This window comes from Chrysemys picta, chromosome 7, assembly GCF_011386835.1.
Source record: "Chrysemys picta bellii isolate R12L10 chromosome 7, ASM1138683v2, whole genome shotgun sequence".
Lineage (NCBI taxonomy): Eukaryota > Metazoa > Chordata > Testudines > Emydidae > Chrysemys > Chrysemys picta.
In genome coordinates this window covers 128709621-128730016 of record NC_088797.1, presented here as the reverse complement: position 1 = coordinate 128730016, position 20396 = coordinate 128709621, and the positions used below count along the sequence as shown (strand labels likewise).

The window sequence follows — 20396 nt, the reverse complement described above, 5'->3', positions numbered from 1 at the left end:
CTCCCCTGTGGTGGAGGCCCCCAACCCCCCCAGGCTCTTGGGGCTGTGTCCTTGTTCCCCCAGTAGGCCCCCCCTGGAGCTGGTGGGGTGCATGAGCAGGGCCATGGGTGTACGGGTTGGGTGCTGGGGGCAGGGGGTAAGGCTAAGTCCAGTGTGTGTGGGGGAGGTCTACAGGCTGCACGGCTACCCCCCCCACACACACACTGGACTTAGCCTTACCCCCTGCCCTACAAGCCCCAGTGGGGTATCAGCGGGGGCAGGGCTGCCTGCTGCACTCCCACACCTGTCATGGTTCCCCAGCCCTGGTGCTCACACAGCCCCTGGGAGCCCCCTTCAGTGCGTCAGCCTCACTGGGCCACCCACTCACTAGGGTAAGGCCCTGGGCTTCCCCACCTCCTGGGACCCTCAGCGCCTACAGCCCCCCTGGGTCACGACCCCCCTCAGCGGCTCCAGCAGGGAGACGCCCCAAGGGGAGCCAGGCACCCCCGGGTTCCTTGCCCTGCAGGGCTGCAGCCAGCGGGTGCCCGCAGGGGGTTAGGAGGGGCTGGCACACGTGGAGCCAGGCCTTGGGTAGCACCCAGAGCAGGAAGTTACGGCCTGGCCCAGCCGGGTCAGGCCCAGAGCTCTCGGCCCCCCCCTTTGAGTCCCAATCCAGCCACGTGACTCCTGCTTCCAGGCCCCCTCCTCCATCCTTTGGTCTAACTCCTGGGCACCTGGCCCATTATTCTCCAGATGATCCAACCTGGCTGGCTTCCTGCCGAGGGGGAGCCCTGGGGCAGCGGTTGCTAGGTACCAAATGGCTGGGCCCTTCTCGGCTGTGCCCAGGCCCCACACTGCTGGGGCCCAGTTCCACCTGTAGCTCTGTGTCTCTGCAAAGAGCAAACAACCTCCCCCCCCCAGTTAACCAGGCACCCCCAGGGGAAACTGAGGCACGCACACGCTATTCACACAAAATATGGACAATTCCCACTCAGTCCCAAAACCCCCCTGTGGCCAGACACCAGCCTTCGACTTGCACAAAACCTTTATTAGTGACACGCTAGTGCTTGCACAAGTGGTGCTAGGCCCGAGGCCGCTCCTGAGACAAGGGGGCTGGGCCCTACAGGCACAGGGCTGTGCTGGCGGCTGGGGTGGCTGAGGTAGTCGGCCGGGGATGGGTTGCGGAGGCAGGCTCCTGCTGGAGCGTGAGTCGTAGTACCCTCCCCCCGGGCGTTAGGTAAGCGCCAGCCCCTTCGCCCTCCAGCCCCAATAAATGCCAAGGCTCCCTGAGTGCAGTCACGGCTGCCCCAGCCCGGGGGGGCAGGGACCAGAGGGACAACAACCAGGACTGGGGGGGGCCCTGGCCTGCCCACTCCAGCACGGGCCTAGGAGAGAAGCTGCCCCCCCAGCACAGCGGGGCCTTTGTGGGGGTGCTCTCGGGGGAGCCCCGGGGCTGGCAGGAAGGCCCAAGCCCAGGGACACAGTGTGACCCCCCCCCCCCACACCCCAGCCTCCGCCCCCTGCGGCTGCTGTGCAGGGGGCAGCACTCAGCCCCCCAACGCCCCCGGTTGGGGGCTCCCCCGGCTCAGCTCCACCCCACGTGCTTCAGATGAGGTTAGTGGCCAGGCGCTGCTGCTGCTCCAGCTCTCGCACTGCGTCGGCGCCGTACTGGTCCCCTGGGGAGAGGAGGGACCCGTGTGAGTGGGGGACCCGCCTCCCCCTGCCTGGCTGAGTGGGGGAGGGGCACAGGGCCTGTCCACTGGAGGCCCGGTGCCCACGGTTGCTCCCCAGGGGGGTGTGCACAGCGCTGTACATTGCCCTCCTCGGCCCCGGGCTGGGCCGGCTGCCCCTCCTGCTGCCTCGCGCGGGGCCCCGTTTCTGGGGCAGGCATGAGCACTGCTCTGCCCGCCCCCGCGGCCATGCCTGCCCCCCGGGGCCCCGCCCGCTCTGACCCCCCCAGGGCCCCGCCCAGTACCTGTGCGGCAGCCGTGCAGCCAGATGCGGTGCCCGTCATACTTGCACTGGCACCTCATGACGTTGTTGGAGAAATCGGACTCTGCCACCTCGTGCGTGGGGTTCACGACCACCTGGGGAGGAGAGGAGAGGGGAGGGGCAGGGAGCCCGCGGTGGGGGGAGCTGGGTCATGCCTGGCTGACAACAGGTGCCCGGGCTGGTGGGAGAGGGGCGGGGGCCCAGCCTCACACCAGGGCAGCCAGTGCCCCACGCCCCCTCCCCTGCCCCTCCCAGCAGCAGGCACGGCCCAGACACTGCACAGGAGACGGGCTCTGGCCTCTGGCACAGGCTGGCGGGTTCCCCAGGACAGAGCCAGGCCTGAATTTGGCACCTGGAGTGGGCCTGGGGGGGCGGGGGGAAGAGACAGACCGGGGGAGGGCAGCAACGCCTGCTGGAGGGGCCCTGGCCCCGGGCACTCAGCTCCTACCTGTAGGACGTAGCTGCCGGGCCCCACGTCGCTGATGTCCACCCACTGGCAGTCGATGTCGTGCCGGTAGGTGTCCCAGCACCCCGCACTCACGCCCTGCTCCCCGAAGTTGGCACATGCGAAGCGCCGCTGCAGCCCTGGGGGGGGAGAGAGAGGGGGGTGGTGGTGGTGAGGGGACAGGATGACTTGGGCAGCCCCCCGCCCCCCTACACACCCTCACGCACTGGAGAGCTCTTCCGTGGGGGGAGCTCCCGGCCTGTCCCAGCAGGGGGCGCTGGGGGGAGCGGAGCAGGAGAGTTGGCTGGGCGGGAGGGAGAGAGGCGGTCCCAGCAGGGGGTGCTGTGGGGAGCAGGGCAGGGCGCTGGCTGTGGGGGGGGTCCCAGCAGGGGGCGCTGGGGGGGCGGGGCAGGGCGCTGGCTGTAGGAGGGGGCTCCCAGCAGGGGGCACTGTGGGGCGGGGCGGGGCAGGGTGCTGGCTGTGGGGGGAGGGGGGGTCCCAGCAGGGGGTGCTGTGGGGAGCAGGGTAGGGCGCTGGCTGTGGGGGGGCTCCCAGCAGGGGGCGCTGGGGGGGCGGGGCAGGGCAGGGCACTGGCTGTAGGAGGGGGCTCCCAGCAGGGGGCGCTGGCTGTGGGGGGGGGGGCTCCCAGCAGGGGGCGCTGGCTGTGGGGGGGGGGGCCCAGCAGGGCAGGGCGCTGGTTCTGAGGAGGCCCTGGAGGGGTTACCAGAGCCCGGCCCGTACCTGGGGGGCAGTTGGTGTCCTCGAGGCAGAAGCTGGCCTTGTGCCCCTCAGCCACCCTGGAGCCGTTGAGCGTCAGCAGGTCGTAGTGGGTGAAGACCTCGATGCTGTGGTAGTGCCTGGAGGGGCGAGAGGGGGCAGGGAGGGAAGGAGCAGTGCCCCCCCCCCCGACCTGCTCCAGGCATCGGGCCAGGAGCACAGGGGAGGGTGTCCCCCACTTGGTGAGCTGGGCGGGGAGTGGGGAAGGCTGGAGGGTGCCCTGACCAACCCCCCTGTCCCTGCAGTGGGCAGAGCCTTGGCAGTGCCAGACCCCTGGGCAGGGGGAGGAGAGGAAGGAGCTGCCGGGGGTGGGGGCTGGGGGCCGACAGCTGGGACCAGAATTACAGCTCTGCATCCAAATAAAGCCGTAATGACAGTCCTGGCCCAGACGCTGCCAATTACGCTGGGCGGGGCCGGCACCACAGAGCCAGCTGGGGACCAGGACATGCAGCCAGCCGGGGGCCATGTGGGGCCCAGGCGTGGGGAGACCGGGCAGCACATGCAGGGCCCTGCTCTGGGGCCTGGCTCCGATTCCTCTCCTCGTCCGCCAGGCCAGAGGCTCCCAGGGCACCCGGACAGCAGCCCTTGCTCCGGGCGCTGCTAGCAGCCGCTGCACTGGGGAGCTGGCATTGCCTGGGGCCCGCTGCTGGGGGGCCACACTGCCCCAGAGCCCGGCCGTGCAGCCGCGCGGGGTGGCGCTCACCTGTGGCACTGGTGCCAGACCCAGGCGTGGCGGCCGGTCTGGGGCCGGAAGTCGGCTCGGCCCAGGTTGTGGATCCGGGAGGAGAAGCGCAGCAGGCGCCGGTACCCGTCGGGCCAGTTGGCGTGGTCGGCCGAGTGCGAGAGGCAGCGCTCCTCATGGGCGCAGTACAGCATGGCGAGCGGCCGCTCCTCCAGGTAGCCCGTCTCCTGCACCACCTGCGCGTCCAGCACCAGGTCCGGGGCGGCTGCAGGAGCCGCGCGCGGGGTCAGGCTGGCCTGGCTTCCCTTGGGCCGGGCAGGGTCCCCCCGGCCCGGCAGGTGCAGACCTGGGACGTTACCGCCCGGAACCTGCAGCCCAGATACGGGCATCTGCTCCCCCCCAGCCCGGCGCCCCCGTAGGCAGCCACGTGCGACCGAGGACTTGCCCGGCTCGGGGGGGCTGAGTGCCGAGGAAATCCCCAATCCTACCCCCGCCCAGGGGACGTGACACCGGCTGCCCCGCCCACCCACAGGCTCCTCCCCCTGCTGCCCCACCCCCACCGGCGGGGCCCATCACTCACTGTCGGTGCAGCTGACCCCGGCAGAGAAGCGCCCGCCGCCCGCCGGGCAGTGCACGGGGCCGTGGCGCTGGCATTGCTGGATGCTGAGCTCGGTGCCCATGCAGTGCACACCGCTCATCACCACCTCGCCCGCCTCTGGGCTGCCCTGCCAGTACCAGGTCTCCTGGGGGGAGAGAGACGCCCCAGCGCTCAGCGGGGACAAGAGAGCCCAGGGCCAGGCCCCCCATCCTGCCCCTCAGCGCCAGGGCCCCCCCATCCCCTCCCTTGATGCCAGGACCCCCATCCCGCCCCTCAGCGTCAGGGCACAAGGCCCCTCCCCCCCCAGCAACATCCCCTGACACAAGGGCACAGGACCCCCCCCCCTCCATGTGTCACCCCCCCAGCCAGGGCACAAGCCCCCCCCGTGGGACTAACCTGGAGGGCGTGGCTGGCGAAGCCCAGCCCCAGCTGCCTGCAGACCACCATGGCCTCGTTCAGCCCCCACCGTTCGCCGCACACGGCGCCCCACTTCAGGGCACCCCCCACCGGCACCAACACTTCCACCACACCCTCCTCGGGGCTGCGGCCCCCCGCCAGGCGCACCTGGGCAGAGCAGGGGTTAGCTGCCAGCTCCCCAGATCCTTAGCTGGGAGATGCTCCTCCCCCCGCCCGGCGACAGCCACTGACTCCCAGCCCAGCTAGGGGCACCTGGGGACCCCCGTGCCAGCTGCCCGCCCCACCCCCTATGTCCTCCGTGCCACTCGCAGCCTCCTTCAGCCTGTGGCATCCTCCCCATGGTGCCCTGTGCCACCCTCTCCTCCTGCAGCGCCCACTGTGCCCACTCCCCCAGGCCCCCCAGCACCCAGGCCCCCCAAGCACCCCACGGCACCCACTCCCCAAGACCTCCCAGCACCCCCCAGGATCCCCTCTCCCAGGTCTTCCTGCCCCACTGTACCCCATGGCACCTACCCACCCCAGGCTACCTGCTCCTCCATGATGCCCCACACCCTGCCCCCCAGCATGGCTGACAGCCCCCAAGGGCCGCGGGGGGCTCACCTGGCTCTGGTAGTCCGTGTGGGGCACGTTGCACCGGACGGCAGCGTCGGCCTCATGCCGGCAGCCGCTCTGCGCTGCCTCCTGGAAGCTGCACTCCTGGAGCGAGCGCTCGTAGCCTGTGCACTGAACCTGGGACATGTGGATGGGGCCCAGGCCTGGAGCCAGAGAGCAGCGGCTCAGCCTGACTCGCCCCTGGGTAGCACTGAGCTCGCCCAGCCCTGCAGGGACCCCTCCCTCGCCCCCGGCTGCTCCGGTGCAGCCCTGCCCGAGGGGCTCCCTGCACAGGGCCCGTTAGACCCTCCAGCCCGTCCTGCAGGGCACCAGCCAGAGCCCCCCAGCCCGAGAGGCCTCAGGGGCTGAGCCATGGAGAGACGGAGAATGCCCCCTCCCCGGGGCTTGTCCTGGGCTCCCCAGCCGCCCGGCTCGCTGGGGACTGGACCGGGCCTGGCCGCTGGTCCCTGGTGTGCCCGGCCGGCCCCAGCTTGGCTCCCTGAAGACCTCCCACGCCGGGATCTGGCCGCTCTCCCTCGTCCCTCCCAGACGCTGCACAGCCCGAAGCTCTGGGTTCTCCCTGCCGGCTCTACTCCATTCCAGCGCCCTTTGCCCCTGGGGAGCCCAGACCCGGCCGCCCCGTGCTGCCCAGAGCTCCCCCTCAGCTGCTCGTCCGCTACGTGCCCATTATCCTCTCCAGCCACCGCTCCTGAGACACAGCCCCCCCACCACAGCCCCCAGGGTCCTGCTCCCCCCACCCCCCCAGCACCACGGCTCCCCATGGATGGCTCACCCTGGCCCAGCTGGGCCCCCGCCAGGGCCTGCCTGGCCGTCCCGTAGCCCAGCTGCCGACACACCACGCTGGCTGCGAGCAGGTCCCACTTCTCGTCGCACACGGTGCCCCACTGGCCGTGCTGCAGCACCTCCACCCGGCCCTCGCCCACCTGGGCGCCAGCCCGGAGACGCACCCGGGGCCCCTGCGAGAGAGGACTTGTTCATGCGCACACCCCCCCACCGGGGAATGGCTGGGGTCCCGCCTGTCACGGGGCGCTTCTCAGAGCTGTGGCAGGCTCTGTCCTGTACCCCATTCCCTGTGCCAGGGCCCCCCACAGCCACCTGCCCCACTCCCCCCAGCGCCCCCTGCTGGGACAGGCCGGGGCTGAAGCAGACAGGAGCCCCCCAGCCCACCCCACAGCCAGCGCTGTGCCTCGCTCCCCCTCCAGAACCGTTGCTGTTTGTGCTCCTGACATCAGTCCCAGGAGGAACCATTTTCCCGCCCGCGCCGCGGTGCTGCCTGTTCCTCGGGGCCGGGGGCTCTCCCGGGGCCCCCCTGTCCCCGTCCCTCAGGGCTCACCTCTGCCCGCGGGCCCTTGCGGAACGGCTTGGCCTTGGCGGTCTGGAACTCGGCGCCCGGGACGCAGCTGACGACGGCGTGCATGCCGTGGGCACAGGCGGGCTGGCGCCGGGCGGCAGGGGACACCTGCACCGGGCAGTGGGACAGGTGGGGCTCCGTGCCCAGGCAGCTGACCCGGTGGATCCAGAACGCGTTCTTCTGGCTCAGGCCCCTCAGGCTGCAAACCGGGGGGGCGGGGGGGGGCAGGGTCAGCTCATGCCAGCTCCTGCCCGGCCCCAGCAGCACCCCTAGCTCCGTGCTGCCGCCACCCTGTGAGACGGGCGCCCCCCCCCTCCCGCCAGTGCCCCGGGGGCAGCCTGGCCCCACGTGAGGGAGCTCAGGCAGGGACGGGTCCGTACCTGGACTTGGGATCCTTCAACTTCAGGTTCCAGAGTTTCCTGCAGGGTTAGAAAGGGCAGGTCAGCAGGGCCATGGGCAGCCCCCCACCCCCTCCGCAGGGGCCGCTGTGCCCTCCGCCCCACCCCACCCGCAGCCCCCTAGACACCCTGCCCTGCAATTGGTTTCTACCCTTGGATCCAGGACTTCACGCCCCAGGGAGCCCCGTGACCCCACCCTTGCACCAATGCACACGCGTGTGCAACACTCAGCATTCTGTGACCTTGGACCCCTCCCCCGCCATCTCATCTAAGCACCCCAGACGGTTGCGAGGGGACCTGCCCCGACACCTCCCAGCCAGCCCCATGGCCCTGCCCGCAGGCAGCTCCCTGGCGAACACCCCCAGCCTGGCAGACCCGGACTTGCCTATCAGACCAGCCCCCCGGGCACCCCCCGCCCTGCTCTGCACACGCCCGCTGCGCCCGGCCCTACCTGTAGAAGCCGGTGTTGAGCCGCTTCTCCCGGGGGAAGCCCAGCATCCCGCACACCACGCAGCTGTTGTTCCTGGTCCAGCCGGCATCACACACCTGCCTCCAGCGCCCCTCGTGCTTCACCTCCACCACGCCCTCGCTGACGGGCACGCTCAGCTTTGCCCAGGCCAGGACTGGCTTGAGCCGCACCTCTTCCAGCTTCCTTCCCTGCCCCAGGCCAGATACCGGGTGAGAGGGGCCCAGGACACACGGCGGAAGAGAGCACTCGGGGGTGGGGCTGACAACAGCTTTGTAGGACTGGGGGAAGGAGGGCAGTGCATGGGTGTGAGTCTGGAGGGTGGGGGCAGCATGCCCAGGGCTGTGGGGCGGGAGTGAGGGGCGCCAGCAGAGCTGTGGGGAAAGGCCAGGGGAGGGATAGGAGGGAGCGGGGAGGGGGAGCTGAAGTAACAGGAAGGAGCCGGCATTAACCAGACCCTGCACTTGCTCCTATGCACACACGGGTGCACGTACGGAGGTGTGCGCACACACGCGCACACACACACACACACAATATCTCCGGTCAGCATCCGCAAAGCGCATTGTGACAGTACCATGAGAATGGGGTTGTTTCTGCCCCCCCTCATCTCACCCCCGTGAGGAGCCGGAGTATCGGGGCAGGGAGCCAGCTCCCTCAGCCCCCGCTGCAGCAGTCAGGGAGGCCGGACCCCTCTCCAGCAGGGGGCACTGCAGTGAGTGGGGCAGGAGTGCTGGGGTGGGGCAGCTCCAGGCAGGGGCGTAGGCCCTGCACTGCCCGGGGTCGGGGGGGGCTGGTGATAAGCAGAGGCCAGGCAGGGCAGGTTGAAGAGACAAGACCCCTGGCAGAGGTGCCAGTCCCCCCATTGCAGCAGGGATCTGCCCCCCTGGGCTGTCTGCCCCCCAGGGCTCCTGGAGGAGGGGCTCGGGCCGATTACAGGGGTCAGACTAGTGGAAGCCCCTGGCCCAGCAAAGCTGGGCGAAGCCGACCGGCAGCAGGAGCCCCAGGTGGGAAGCGCCCCCAGCCAGCCCAAGCAGCCTCACGTCCCTGCTCACCTGCAGGCCGGGGGCTGGGCCCGGGGCGCGAGGGCCGGGCGGGTGCCGGGCCGAGCACACGACGCCGGCGTCCTCTCCGTGGTGGCAGTCACTCACGCCCCAGCCGTTGGAGTGGCACTCGGCCAGGGAGCGCTCGGTGCCAGCGCAGCGCAGGTTATCCAGCCAGACGGGGCCTGGCGCAGCATAGCGGGTCAGTCACGGGTCTGGGCCAGGAGCTCTGGCACCCCCCCCCCCATGGGCTCAGCAACAGGGCCCCAGGCCGGCAGCCCCCACCCCCGAAAGCATCAGAGTGTAGTTATTAATGGTTCCCAATCCTGCTGGAAAGGCATAACAAGTGGGATTCCGCAGGGGTCTGTTTTGGGACCGGCTCTGTTCAATATCTTCATCAACGACTTAGATATTGGCATAGAAAGTACGCTTATTAAGTTTGCGGATGATACCAAACTGGGAGGGATTGCAACTACTTTGGAGGACAGGGTCATAATTCAAAATGATCTGGACAAATTGGAGAAATGGTCTGACATAAACAGGATGAAGTTTAACAAAGACAAATGCAAAGTGCTCCACTTAGGAAGGAACAATCAGTTTCACACATACAGAATGGGAAGAGACTGTCTAGGAAGGAGTACGGCAGAAAGGGATCTAGGGGTTATAGTGGACCACAAGCTAAATATGAGTCAACAGTGTGATGCTGTTGCAAAAAAAGCAAACATCATTCTGGGATGTATTAACAGGTGTGTTGTGAGCAAGACACGAGAAGTCATTCTTCCGCTCTACTCTGGTTAGGCCTCAACTGGAGTATTGTGTCCAGTTCTGGGCATCGCATTTCAAGCAAGATGTGGAGAAATTGGAGAGGGTCCAGAGAAGAGCAACAAGAATGATTAAAGGTCTTGAGAACATGACCTATGAAGGAAGCCTGAAAGAATTGGGTTTGTTTAGTTTGGAAAAGAGAAGACTGAGAGGGGACATGATAGCAGTTTTCAGGTATCTAAAAGGGTGTCCTAAGGAGGAGGGAGAAAACTTGTTCACCTTAGCCTCCAAGGATAGAACCAGAAACAATGGGTTTAAACTGCAGCAAGGGAGGTCTAGGTTGGACATTAGGAAAAAGTTCCTAACTGTCAGGGTAGTTAAACACTGGAATAAATTGCCTAGGGAGGCTGTGGAATCTCCATCTCTGGAGATATGCAAGTGTAGGTTAGATAAATGTCTATCAGGGATGGTCTAGACAGTATTTGGTCCTGCCATGAGGGCAGGGGACTGGACTCGATGACCTCTTGAGGTCCCTTCCAGTCCTAGAATCTATGAATAGGGCGGGGGGGGGGCTCCAAGGGCTCACTGACAACAGGGTACTAAACGGGATGCTCCCAAATTACTAGCAGACACCCCACCCCCTGGGAGAGCTCAGGGACTGTGCTTCTGACCACGTCACCCCTCCCCCCTGTTCCCACAGTGCCCCCTGCTGGGACAGGCCGGGGGGGGGGGAGCCCCCCCCCCACACACAGCCAGCTCCTGCCCCCCTCCCCACAGCACCCCCTGCTGGGAGAGGCCGGGGCTGGAGTCGCTGGGAGCTGCCCCACAGCCAGCACTGGGCCTTGGGGAGGGGAGAGTTCTGCAGCTGTGGGGCTCACCCCATATCTCTGCCCCGCCCCCAGGAGCCCACACTCCATTCTAGGGTAGCCAGCGCCCTGCCCGGGCTGGGTCTATGCCCGGGAGCCATGCCCAGGCTGCCCCAGGCCCAGCGGGGCCCTGCCTTACCTTCCCCGTGGCCATACTTGGCGCTGTGGGCCCACGTCACGGCCGACTCAAAGCCCAGCTCCCTGCAGGCCACGCTGGCCACGTGGATGTCGAAGTCGTCGTCGCACACGGTCCCCCACTGCCCGTCATACAGCACCTCCAGCCGCCCCTCGCCAGCCTGGCTCCTGGCCCCCGCCAGCCGCACCTGGATCCGCGGGGGCTGCTGCCAACTGGGGGTCGCCAGGCACAGCAGGAGCAGGGTGGGGATGGGTCCGGCCAGCATCACTGATCCTCCACAGACAGACTCCTGGAAACAGCGGGACATGGCGGGGGTCCCCAGGGGCCACGGAACGAGCCACGGGGCCCTTTGCCGCTGACGGTGCAGGGCCCCATCCCACGGATTCTAGGGGGTCAGGCTGGCTCGGGGGCAGGGTTTGGGATGGGGCCTTTCCCCTCTAGGGGTGTCGCTGCGAGTCTCACCCTGCTCCCCACGGGCCATGGACACACGCCGCCCCTGGGTGCCAGAGAGCAGCGCTGGCCCCACAAGAGAGTCACAGCCCGACACCCGCCCCGGGCAGGCTGGGCACCACAAGCACGAAGCCCTGGCGGAGCAGTGCAAGGCCCTTCCCCTGAGCTGGGGGCACAGGGGGAGCGAGGTCCCCAGAAACCAACAGCCCAGGTAGCTGCTGGCAAAGATCCAAGCCGCGGCAGATGGCAGGAGGCGCTGCCCATGCCCAGCCCTGACACTGCCACCCACTAAGCCCCGCAGCCAATGCCCCCGGCGCCACCCAGCTCAACCCCCAGCAGGTGTCAGGCCCGTCTGCCCCAGAGCCTGCCCCCCACATCCACCGTGTACCCAACAGCCCCACAGCCCCTGCCTGCTCCCCAACACCCTCACCCACCCTGTGCCCCCCTTGGCCCCAACATCTGCCCACCGTGTACCCAACAGCCCCACAGCCCCTGCCTGCCCCCCACATCCACCCACTTTGCGCCCCCAACAGCCCCACAGCCCCCGCCTGCTCCCCAACACCCTCACATCCCACCCACCCTCTGCCCCCCTTGGCCCCAACATCTGCCCACCATGTACCCCCCAACAGCCCCACAGCCCGTTTGCCCCCCCAACACCCTCACCCCCCCCACATCCTCCCACCCACCCTGTACCCCCTTTGGCCCCAACATCTGCCCACCGTGTACCCCCTAACAGCCCCACAACCCCTGCCTGCCCCCCAACACCCTCACCCCCCACATCCTCCCACCCACCCTGTGCCCCCCTTGGCCCCCACATCCACCCAACATGCGCCCCCAACAGTCCCACATCCCCTCACCGGCCCTGTGCCTCTCTTGGCCCCCACATCTGCTCACCGTGCGCCCCCCAACAGCCCCACAGCCCCCACCTGCACCCCCCAACAGCCCCCACCTTCTCCCCAACACCCTCACCCCCCCACGTCCTCCCACCCACCCTGTACCCCCTTGGCCCCCACATCTGCCCACCATGCACCCCCTAACAGCCCCACAGCCCCCACCTGCCCCCCACAGCCACCCACCATGCGCCCCCAACAGCCCCACATTCTCCCACCCACCCTGTGCCCCCCTTGGCCCCCCACATCTGCTCACCGTGCACCCCCCAACAGCCCCACAGCCCCTGCCTGCCCCCCCAACACCCTCACCCCCCCACATCCTCCCACCCACCCTGTACCCCCCTTGGCCCCCACATCTGCCCACCATGCGCCCCCTAACAGCCCACAGCCCCCACCTGCCCCCCACAGCCACCCACCATGCGCCCCCAACAGCTCCACATCCTCCCACCCACCGTGTGCCCCCCTTGGCCCCCACATCTGCTCACCGTGCGCCCCCCAACAACCCCACAGCCCCCGCCTGCACCCCCCAACAGCCCCACAGCCCCCCCGTGCTCCCCAACGCCCGCCCCGGTGCGCAGCGCCTGGCACCAGGGCCCCGATCCCGGCGCTCCCCACTCACCGCGCGGGCCAGGACCGAGGGACGGACGAGCCGCTGGTGCCCGGCCCGGCCCGCCCGGCCTTTTATCGCGGCAGCCGCCCCGGCCCCGCTCCGGGCAGCCCCCGCCTGAGCCCGGCCCCGGGGAGGCTCCGCCAGCAGCCTCCGCACAGGCGGGCGCAGAGCCAGCGGCTCCGGCCCCCCCGTGCACCCCCCGAACCGCGCCTGCCTCCCAGCCCCGGGCCCCCGCCGCCCCCCGCAGGGACCCCCACCTACGCCGGGCCCCCGATCCCCGCCTGCCCCCCGCTGCGCCCCCCGACCTGCACTGCGCCCCCTGATCCCCTCCTCCCCTCCGCCGGGCCCCCCACCTCTGCTGGGCCCCCGATCCCCACCTGCCCCCCGCTGCACCCCACCGACCTGCACTGGGCCCCCTGATCCCCTCCTCCCCCCCGCTGGGCCCCCCACCTCTGCTGGGCCCCCGCCGGGCCCCCCGACCCCCGCTGGGCCCCTGCCGGGCCTCCTGATCCCCACCTGCCCCCGAGCCCCGCCGGGCCCCCCACCCCCGCCGGGCCCCCGATCCCCGCCTGCCCCCCGCTGCGCCCCCCGACCTGCACTGCGCCCCCTGATCCCCTCCGCCGGGCCCCCCACGTCTGCTGGGCCCCTGATCCCCACCTGCCCCCTGCTGCACCCCCCCCCGACCTGCACTGCGCCCCCCGACCTGCACTGCGCCCCCTGATCCCCTCCTCCCCCCCGCTGGGCCCCCCACCTCTGCTGGGCCCCTGCCGGGCCTCCTGATCCCCGCCTGCCCCCCCGAGCCCCGCCAGGCCCCCTGATCCCCTCCTCCCCCCCGCTGGGCCCCCCACCTCTGCTGGGCCCCCACTGGGCCCCCCACCCCCGTTGGGCCCCCTGATCCCCACCTGTGCCCCACCGGCCCCCTGACTCTCACCTGCCCCCCAGCCCCCCATCTGTCCCCCACCAGGCCACCTGATCCCCTCCTCCCCCCCTGCTGGGCCCCCCAACCCCTGCCTGCCCCACACCCCCACCAGGCCCCCCGATCCCCGCCTGGACCCCTGATCCCCACCTGCCCCCGACCCCCACTGGGCCCCCCCACCTCCTCCTGCCCCCCTGATCCCCTCCTCCCCCCGCTGGGCCCCCAGCCCCCCGCCTGCCCATTGAAGCCCTCCACCCAGGCCAGGCCTCCCTCTTCAAAACCTCCTGCCTGGGCTGGGCCCCCCAGCCCCCTACCTGGGCCTCCCGACGGGGGGTTCATGAGCACACCCAGAAAGGAGCAATTTGCCCGAGGTTAGAAACCCTCTGGGCCCAAATGAGCCACACGCCTGGGGCCCGGAGCCAGCCCGCGGGGAGAGCCCCGTGTCGCGCAGCCGGCTCTGGGCTGTGGGATCAGGCAGGGACGGGCCAGTGGGGGACGGAGCCCCCAGCGCCCAAGTCTCTGTTTTGGCTGCAGCCACCAAGTGGCTCTGGGGCTCCCTGGGGCACAGAGCGAGCCCGGCCCGGGGACTCAGAGGGGCCCGGCTGTCTCCATGCGCCAGCTAGTGGGGCCCAGGACAATGGGGTCTGGGTTGGAGCCGGCTCAGGGCTCTCCTCACTGACCCGGGGGTCAGACTGGTCACCAGCTGACACTAGCTGGGACCCCCTGCCGCCCTGCTCCGAGCACCCCGTCAGCCCTCGAGACGGGATGGTGACCCGACCTCTACCAGGGCTCTGGCCCCAGGCCGCCTTTGTGCTGGTCCTCTGACCCTCCACCAGCCCTCTCCCCAGCCCTGGGGTCCCCCCAGCTCTGCCCTGCCAGTGCCCCTCAGCCCCGACCCGCAGCCCCCTCCTGTCCCAGCCCTGGGGTCCCCTCAGCTCTGCCCTGCCAGTGCCCCTCAGCCCCGACCCGCAGCCCCCTCCTGTCCCAGCCCTGGGGTCCCCTCAGCTCTGCCCTGCCAGTGCCCCTCAGCCCCGACCCGCAGCCCCCTGCTGTCCCAGCCCTGGGGTCCCCCCAGCTCTGCCCTGCCAGTGCCCCTCAGCCCCGACCCGCAGCCCCCTGCTGTCCCAGCCCTGGGGTCCCCCCAGCTCTGCCCTGCCAGTGCCCCTCAGCCCCGACCCGCAGCCCCCTCCTGTCCCAGCCCTGGGGTCCCCTCAGCTCTGCCCTGCCAGTGCCCCTCAGCCCCGACCTGCAGCCCCCTGCTGTCCCAGCCCTGGGGTCCCCTCAGCTCTGCCCTGCCAGTGCCCCTCAGCCCCGACCCGCAGCCCCCTCCTGTCCCAGCCCTGGGGTCCCCTCAGCTCTGCCCTGCCAGTGCCCCTCAGCCCCGACCCGCAGCCCCCTGCTGTCCCAGCCCTGGGGTCCCCTCAGCTCTGCCCTGCCAGTGCCCCTCAGCCCCGACCTGCAGCCCCCTGCTGTCCCAGCCCTGGGGTCCCCTCAGCTCTGCCCTGCCAGTGCCCCTCAGCCCCGACCCGCAGCCCCCTCCTGTCCCAGCCCTGGGGTCCCCTCAGCTCTGCCCTGCCAGTGCCCCTCAGCCCCGACCCGCAGCCCCCTGCTGTCCCAGCCCTGGGGTCCCCCCAGCTCTGCCAGTGCCCCTCAAGCCTGATCCCCAGCCTGGGTCTCTCCTGACTGCTGTACCCCTGAATCTGTCCCCAGCTGCACTCACTGCCACAGCAGGAGTTGGGATGGCGTCTCCGGTGCCCAAGCTTCCCCCCACCTCCCCCGGGAGCGGCGGTGCCCGCACGGTGGGACGGGGATAAACAGGAAGCTGCGCGCCCACAGCAGTGCCTTGCAGGAATGTGCCAGTGGCCACGGGCTGTTTGTTTGTTGTTTAAGGAGCAGGTTCCCGTCGGGAGGAGCCAGGAAACACAGGGCCCGGAATAGCCGGTGAGCTCATCACCACATCCCGGGTGGGGGAGCAGCCCCCCCAAGGCCTCCCAGCCCCGAGCCCCGTACGGGGAGTGAGCTGGCCCTGGGCTCCTGCTGTCTCCCTGCAGAGAGGAAAGACCAGCAAAGCATCCGGCCCAGTAGGCGCAGTGCCAGGGGATCCCCACACTGCCCCTGGCCCCGGTCAGTGTCACTGCTGGGCCAGGGTGGAGGCGTGTGCGGTGGGTGCCCGGGGGCTGGCGCAGGCCCGCCTGGTTGATGGCTGGGGCAGAGGGCGTGTGTGCCGTTGCATTGGGCTGCGCCCCGCAGCCGATTATGGTGCCTAAGGTGGCCGGGGGGTCAGGCAGCGGGTGCAGGGCCCCGGGCAGAGCTGGCAGTGCCCGGCTGAGTGCTTGGCACGTGCTGTACAGCTGGGGGGGGGGACAGGCCTAGTGCCAGCTGCTCAGGGGATAATCTGCCGTGCACCCTCACACCTGGGCAAGGGGAGCGCACAGCCCCCAGGCTGGGGCGCCTGGTACCCGCTTTGCCCAGCTGTGGGTGGTGACACGGGGCAGAGCAGGGACCAGCTGCACGAACTCATGTGACAGTCGGACAAGGCCAGGCTGGGGCAGGAGAGCCACGGTCATCCCCCAGAGCGGGGGAGGGGGGAGCCCCCCCATCATGGGGCCCGAAGCTGCCAGCAAAGGCATTGGCGGGGTGGGGCTGCGCCTGCAGGGGGGATTTCGGCAAGGGCAGCTCAGTGGGGGGAGGGGTGTAAGAGGGCTCTAGAGAGCTCTGCAGTGCCTGGCTCTGGGAAGAGATTGGGGGCTAGTAGATTGGGGGGGGAGGGGCTGGGAGCCAGGACTCCTGGGTTCGCTCCCTGGCTCTGGGAGGGGAGAGGGGTTTAGTGTGTTGTGGGGGGGGGGAGTGGCAGGACTCCTGGGTTCTCACCTAGCTGTGCCACTGGCTCGCACTGTTGCATTTCTCTCAGCAGCCCCCCGTGGCCGTGGCACGGAGCCCACGGCTGGCTGGGGATCCCCCACTCCAGAGAAGCTCGGGGGCCTGGGGTGGCAAGGCCGCCCCACAGACACGTTCCAAGGGGGGCTGGCAGTCTGCGCCGAGAGCTACGCGGGCAGCACTGGACTCTAAAGGAAAACTCCCACCTCCCAGTGACGGCACAGCTGGTGTGAAGCGGCGTGGGGCCGTGCCCCTCGCTGGCTGGCTGTGGGGCCCAGGTACAGGCCGTGCAGCCCCGTGCACTGGGCCGGGCAGGAAGCGCGGAAGGCGGCCCGGCGGGTGCAGGCGCTATTCTTAGCCAGTCAATATTGATTCAGCAGCTCAGGTGCAGCTGGGCCTGGAGCTGGTTTATTTCGGGCCGTGGGGGCGGGGCTGGGGCGCTCAATCCAGCCTTGTCCCCTGTAATCGGGGCGCTGGCTCCTGGTTAGGACACACCCTGCTTGTTGCCACGGGCGGGCAGGCTGGGGGTGACCCCGGGGCTAGACACACTCACACCAGGGGGCGGGGGTGGCAGACAGCTCTGCAGGTGGGGACGTGGCTGGCACGGGGGGGGGGGGGGGGGCACAGCTGGACCCATGACCCCGAGCAGGCGGCCGGGACCCCCCAGCAAGGGGCACTGCTGCAAACGCTGGGCCAGGGACCCTCTGCGCCCGGCGGCCCTGAGCACGGCTTCTGGGACCAGTGAACAGCAGCCGAAGTGCACAAGGGGACCCACCCATGGGGGGGGGGGCTTAGTGGCAGGGGCTCAGGGGGGTGTCTGGGCCCCCCCACCTCGTGGTCTGGTGAATCATGGCTCAGAGCAGCCCTGCGAGGCAAAGCAGGGGGAAGATGGGGTGTGATCCGCAATCAACCCGCACCATCCACAGCCACCTTGTTCCTTGGCTGCCCAGGGGAGCCGTGCCCAGCGCTCTGCCTCGGGGCTCCCAGGAGGGGCAGGCAGGGGCCGGCCCCAGGATCCAGGCTCTGCCGCCGTGAGTCTGTGTTCTGCCCCATTAGCGCCGGGGCTGCTGCTCTGGGCACCAGGAAGCTCTGACGAGCCTCGGCCAGGGTGTCCCCTTCGGGCAGGCCCAGAGCAGGGGCGGGCACCGCACAGATCCCCCCAGCGCCAGGCGCTGAGCCCAGCATCTCCCAAGTGCCCAGCGCGGCTGAGTGCCCGGCTCCTGCCAGCACTGGGGCTGCGGGCGCCTCTGGGAGTGTGACTGCGGCCGGCCTGGCACCGGGCGGGGGGCACTGGACGCACTGGGACAGGGGGCACTGGGTGGGGGGCACCGGGCAGGGGTGTGTGTGCAGAGTCCCCCATGTGACTGCGGGTGGCCTGGCACTGGGTGGGGGACACTGGGCGGCCTGGCACCGGGTGGGGGGGCACTGAGCGGGGGCACCGGGGGGGGCACCTCTGGTGCAATGGGGCTCACTGAATTCGCCGGTTCTGGGCAGTGGCGAGAGGCTGCTGCCCCCTGGTGGTGCACATTGGACAGGCTGCATCCTGCAGAAGAGGGGGCCCATAAGGGATCCGTCTGGGGGCCATGGGGTGGGGCCACCCCCTCGGGCGGGCCCAGGCAGACCAGGCTGGGCAGCGCCAGGGACACATGGCAGAGCGACAGTGCAGGGAGCCCCCCACGGCGCACAGGCCACCCCGAGCACCGTGGGGCTGGGTCAGGAGGAGGGTTTGAAGCATCTGACGTGCACACGCTCCCCACTTGGCCCCCAGTGATGCCCGCACCCCCCTCCAAAGTGCACCAGAGCAGGCCCGGGGGGACTGGGACGGACACCAGAGCAGACTCCAGTGCGGGGGGGACACCAGAGCAGGGCCCCGGGGGGGGGGATGACACCAGAGCAGGCCATACCCCCCTCTTGCAGGGCTCCCACCAGTCCATAGCCCCTTCTCGGGGCTTCTCGCCACCTTCCCTGGGACAGGTAGGGGAGCCCGGCCTGGCCCCTGTGCTGGTTCCAGTCCAGGGTCACTCACCTGACTCCTCGCTGCCACCTCCCTGGGCGTCCTCCTCCTCTGGGGAGATGCTCTGGTCCCGTGCGGCGTCCCTCCCTGCAGCCCCTTGTGCTCCACACAGCCCCTCCCCAGTGTGGGGTTTCCTCACTCAGGCCTGGCCCACCTAGGGGCAAGTGGGGGGGGGGGCTAAATGAGGGCTCCGGCTCCCTGGAGCCCTTTGCCCCCCGTGCAGCGTAGACACTCCATTGCAGGGACGTGTATTGAAAGCTGAGAGCCAAGCTGGGGTCAGTCTGGCAGTGTGGGGGGGAAGCAGACCCCCCCAGCCCAGTGCCTGCTCCTGGAATACAGCACCCAGTGCTGGGGCCTCGTTTTAACGGGGCTGCTGGGCAGTTGGCGCGGCTGCAGCGAAGCCCAGGGCTGGGAACGCTGCCCGACCGCGAGCCGTGTGACCAGCTCAGGCTGCGAGCTCAGCGAAGGGAGGCTGGGGGTGCAGGGATCACAGCGGGTAAGGACCTGGCCTGGCGGGGAGCAAACATGGGCGCTAGTGGGCAAGGCAGCGGGCCCTGGCGGGGCTGAGCAGAACTCAGGCCCCGGTTTCCTGCAGTGAAACCACTGGGACCAGCCGCCCAGGGTGTCTCCTGCAGAGCTCTGCAGCAAAGGGGCCGTAGCCAAGTGCCCGTTGCTGGCTCGCGCAGGGGGACTGGGCTGGGGGCCGGCACCGTCCCCGGCAGGAGCTCAGAGCAGGTGCACTCGTGGGCTGTGCTGGACTTAAAATGAATGAATCCCTCGCCACCGTCTCTCACCCAGCCCTTGGGGGCTCCGTGCTCTCAGTGGGCCCCCACTGCCCAGCCCCCCAGGGACACCCCCTTCCATCCCCACCCTCCACGGGGAGGAACTGGTGCGTTCGCTGGGGAACCCCTGGGAGAGACACTGGAGACTCCTCCCGGGCGGCCACATGGGGACTGCCAGGCTGAGCCTAGAGTGACCAGGGGTCCGGTTTCCGACCCGCATGCCCGGTCAAAAAGGGATCCTGGGCTCCGGGCAGCACCACTGACCAGGCCGTTGCCTGTCCGGTTGGCGTCACAGCGGGGCTGGCAGGGTCCTTGCGAGTCTCTGCTCCACGCGGCTCCCGGGAAGCAGCTGGTGTAACGACAAAAACAGCAGCCGGCACATTTCCCCATCGCTAGCGGTTACCGCCATGGAAGTCTGGCCGCCTTTGCTTACCCAGGGCAGGGATGGGGAACTTAGAGCCCGTGGGCCGGATATGGCGCCTGTGGTTAATTTCATCCATATGTGGGGGGGGGAGCCCTGAGTCTCAGCCCTGTCCCGGAGTCCCCGGGCGATGCTCTGGAACTGCTCCCCACAAAGCCAGTCAGGACTTTGGGGAGCCTCCTCTCCCTCAGAGCAGACTGTCCTCAGGGCAAGAAGCTCACGCGGCTTCACCTCCTGGGTCTCTCCTGGGAGCATTCAGCATATGCCCCTCCGTGCGCTTCCCACAGCGAGTCCGCCCCGGCGGGGTCCTGGGGCAGCCAGAGGGTCCTGCACCCCCCACTTCGCAGTCAGACGTGACTCTCAGCCAGCCAGTAAAACAGAGGTTTATTCGATGACAGGAACATGGTCTAAAACAGAGTTTGTAGGTCCAGAGAACTCCACCGGGTCCATTCTGGGGCCCAGCGAGCCAGACACCCCCATCTGCCCTCACTCCCCGTCCCCAGCCAGCTCCCAACTGAAACCCCCTCCAGCCCCTCCTCTCTGGCCTTTTTCTCTTTCCCGGGCCAGGAGGTCACCTGATCTCTTTGGTCACCTTTAGCTATCCCCTTGCAGGGGGGAAGGGCCCCAGCCATTTGTTGCCAGGACACAGAGTGTCGGCCATTTATGCACACTGGAGACTTAAGAAATGCATAGGGGAAACTGAGGCACCCAGCCAGTATTCAGAGGAAACATTAAGAACAGTCCCATTTTGTCACAAGCCCCACTCCCCCTGCCGCCACGGGTGAGTGACCCCAACTGATTTTTTTCTGTGGGTCAATGGCCCGTGACAGAAAAAAGGTTCCCCACCCCAGAGCCCACACCCCCAGCAGGAGCCCTCACTCCACTCTGCCATGCCCCAACCCTCTGCCCCAGCCC

At 69.2% G+C, this 20396-nt stretch overlaps 1 protein-coding gene across 2 annotated transcripts; it reads right to left on the bottom strand.

Annotated features, from left to right (window-relative positions):
• Nucleotides 1–546: 546 nt before the first annotated feature.
• On the bottom strand, nt 547–12625 carry LOXL4 (lysyl oxidase like 4). Of its 2 annotated transcripts, XM_065552734.1 has the most exons (15): nt 12481–12625; nt 10525–10810; nt 8770–8942; nt 7703–7908; nt 7234–7272; nt 6836–7052; nt 6275–6458; nt 5491–5645; nt 4870–5037; nt 4456–4618; nt 3897–4140; nt 3158–3273; nt 2420–2556; nt 1955–2066; nt 549–1655 (listed from the first exon to the last, which is right to left on the bottom strand). In XM_065552734.1, exons 2-15 carry the CDS (start codon nt 10784–10786, stop codon nt 1585–1587), a joined length of 2247 nt encoding a protein of 748 aa, XP_065408806.1. In that variant the 5' UTR covers nt 10787–10810; nt 12481–12625; the 3' UTR covers nt 549–1584. The 2 variants fall into 2 exon arrangements, with proteins under 2 accessions (XP_065408807.1, XP_065408806.1); XM_065552735.1 differs by lacking the exon at nt 4870–5037 and having other exon boundaries at nt 547–1655.
• Between the last annotated feature and the right edge of the window lie 7771 nt (nt 12626–20396).

What these genes read in the sequence shown, in the direction of transcription:
- LOXL4 (XM_065552734.1), bottom strand. Translation starts at nt 10,786, where the DNA reads ATGCTGGCCGGACCCATCCCCACCCTGCTCCTGCTGTGCCTGGCGACC. An exon ending in ACACGGACTACCAGAGCCAG is followed by an intron (nt 5,038 to 5,490) that starts GTGAGCCCCCCG and finishes TGCTCTGCCCAG; the next exon opens with GTGCGCCTGGCGGGGGGCCG. An exon ending in CCGGCAGCTACGTCCTACAG is followed by an intron (nt 2,067 to 2,419) that starts GTAGGAGCTGAG and finishes TCTCCTCCCCAG; the next exon opens with GTGGTCGTGAACCCCACGCA.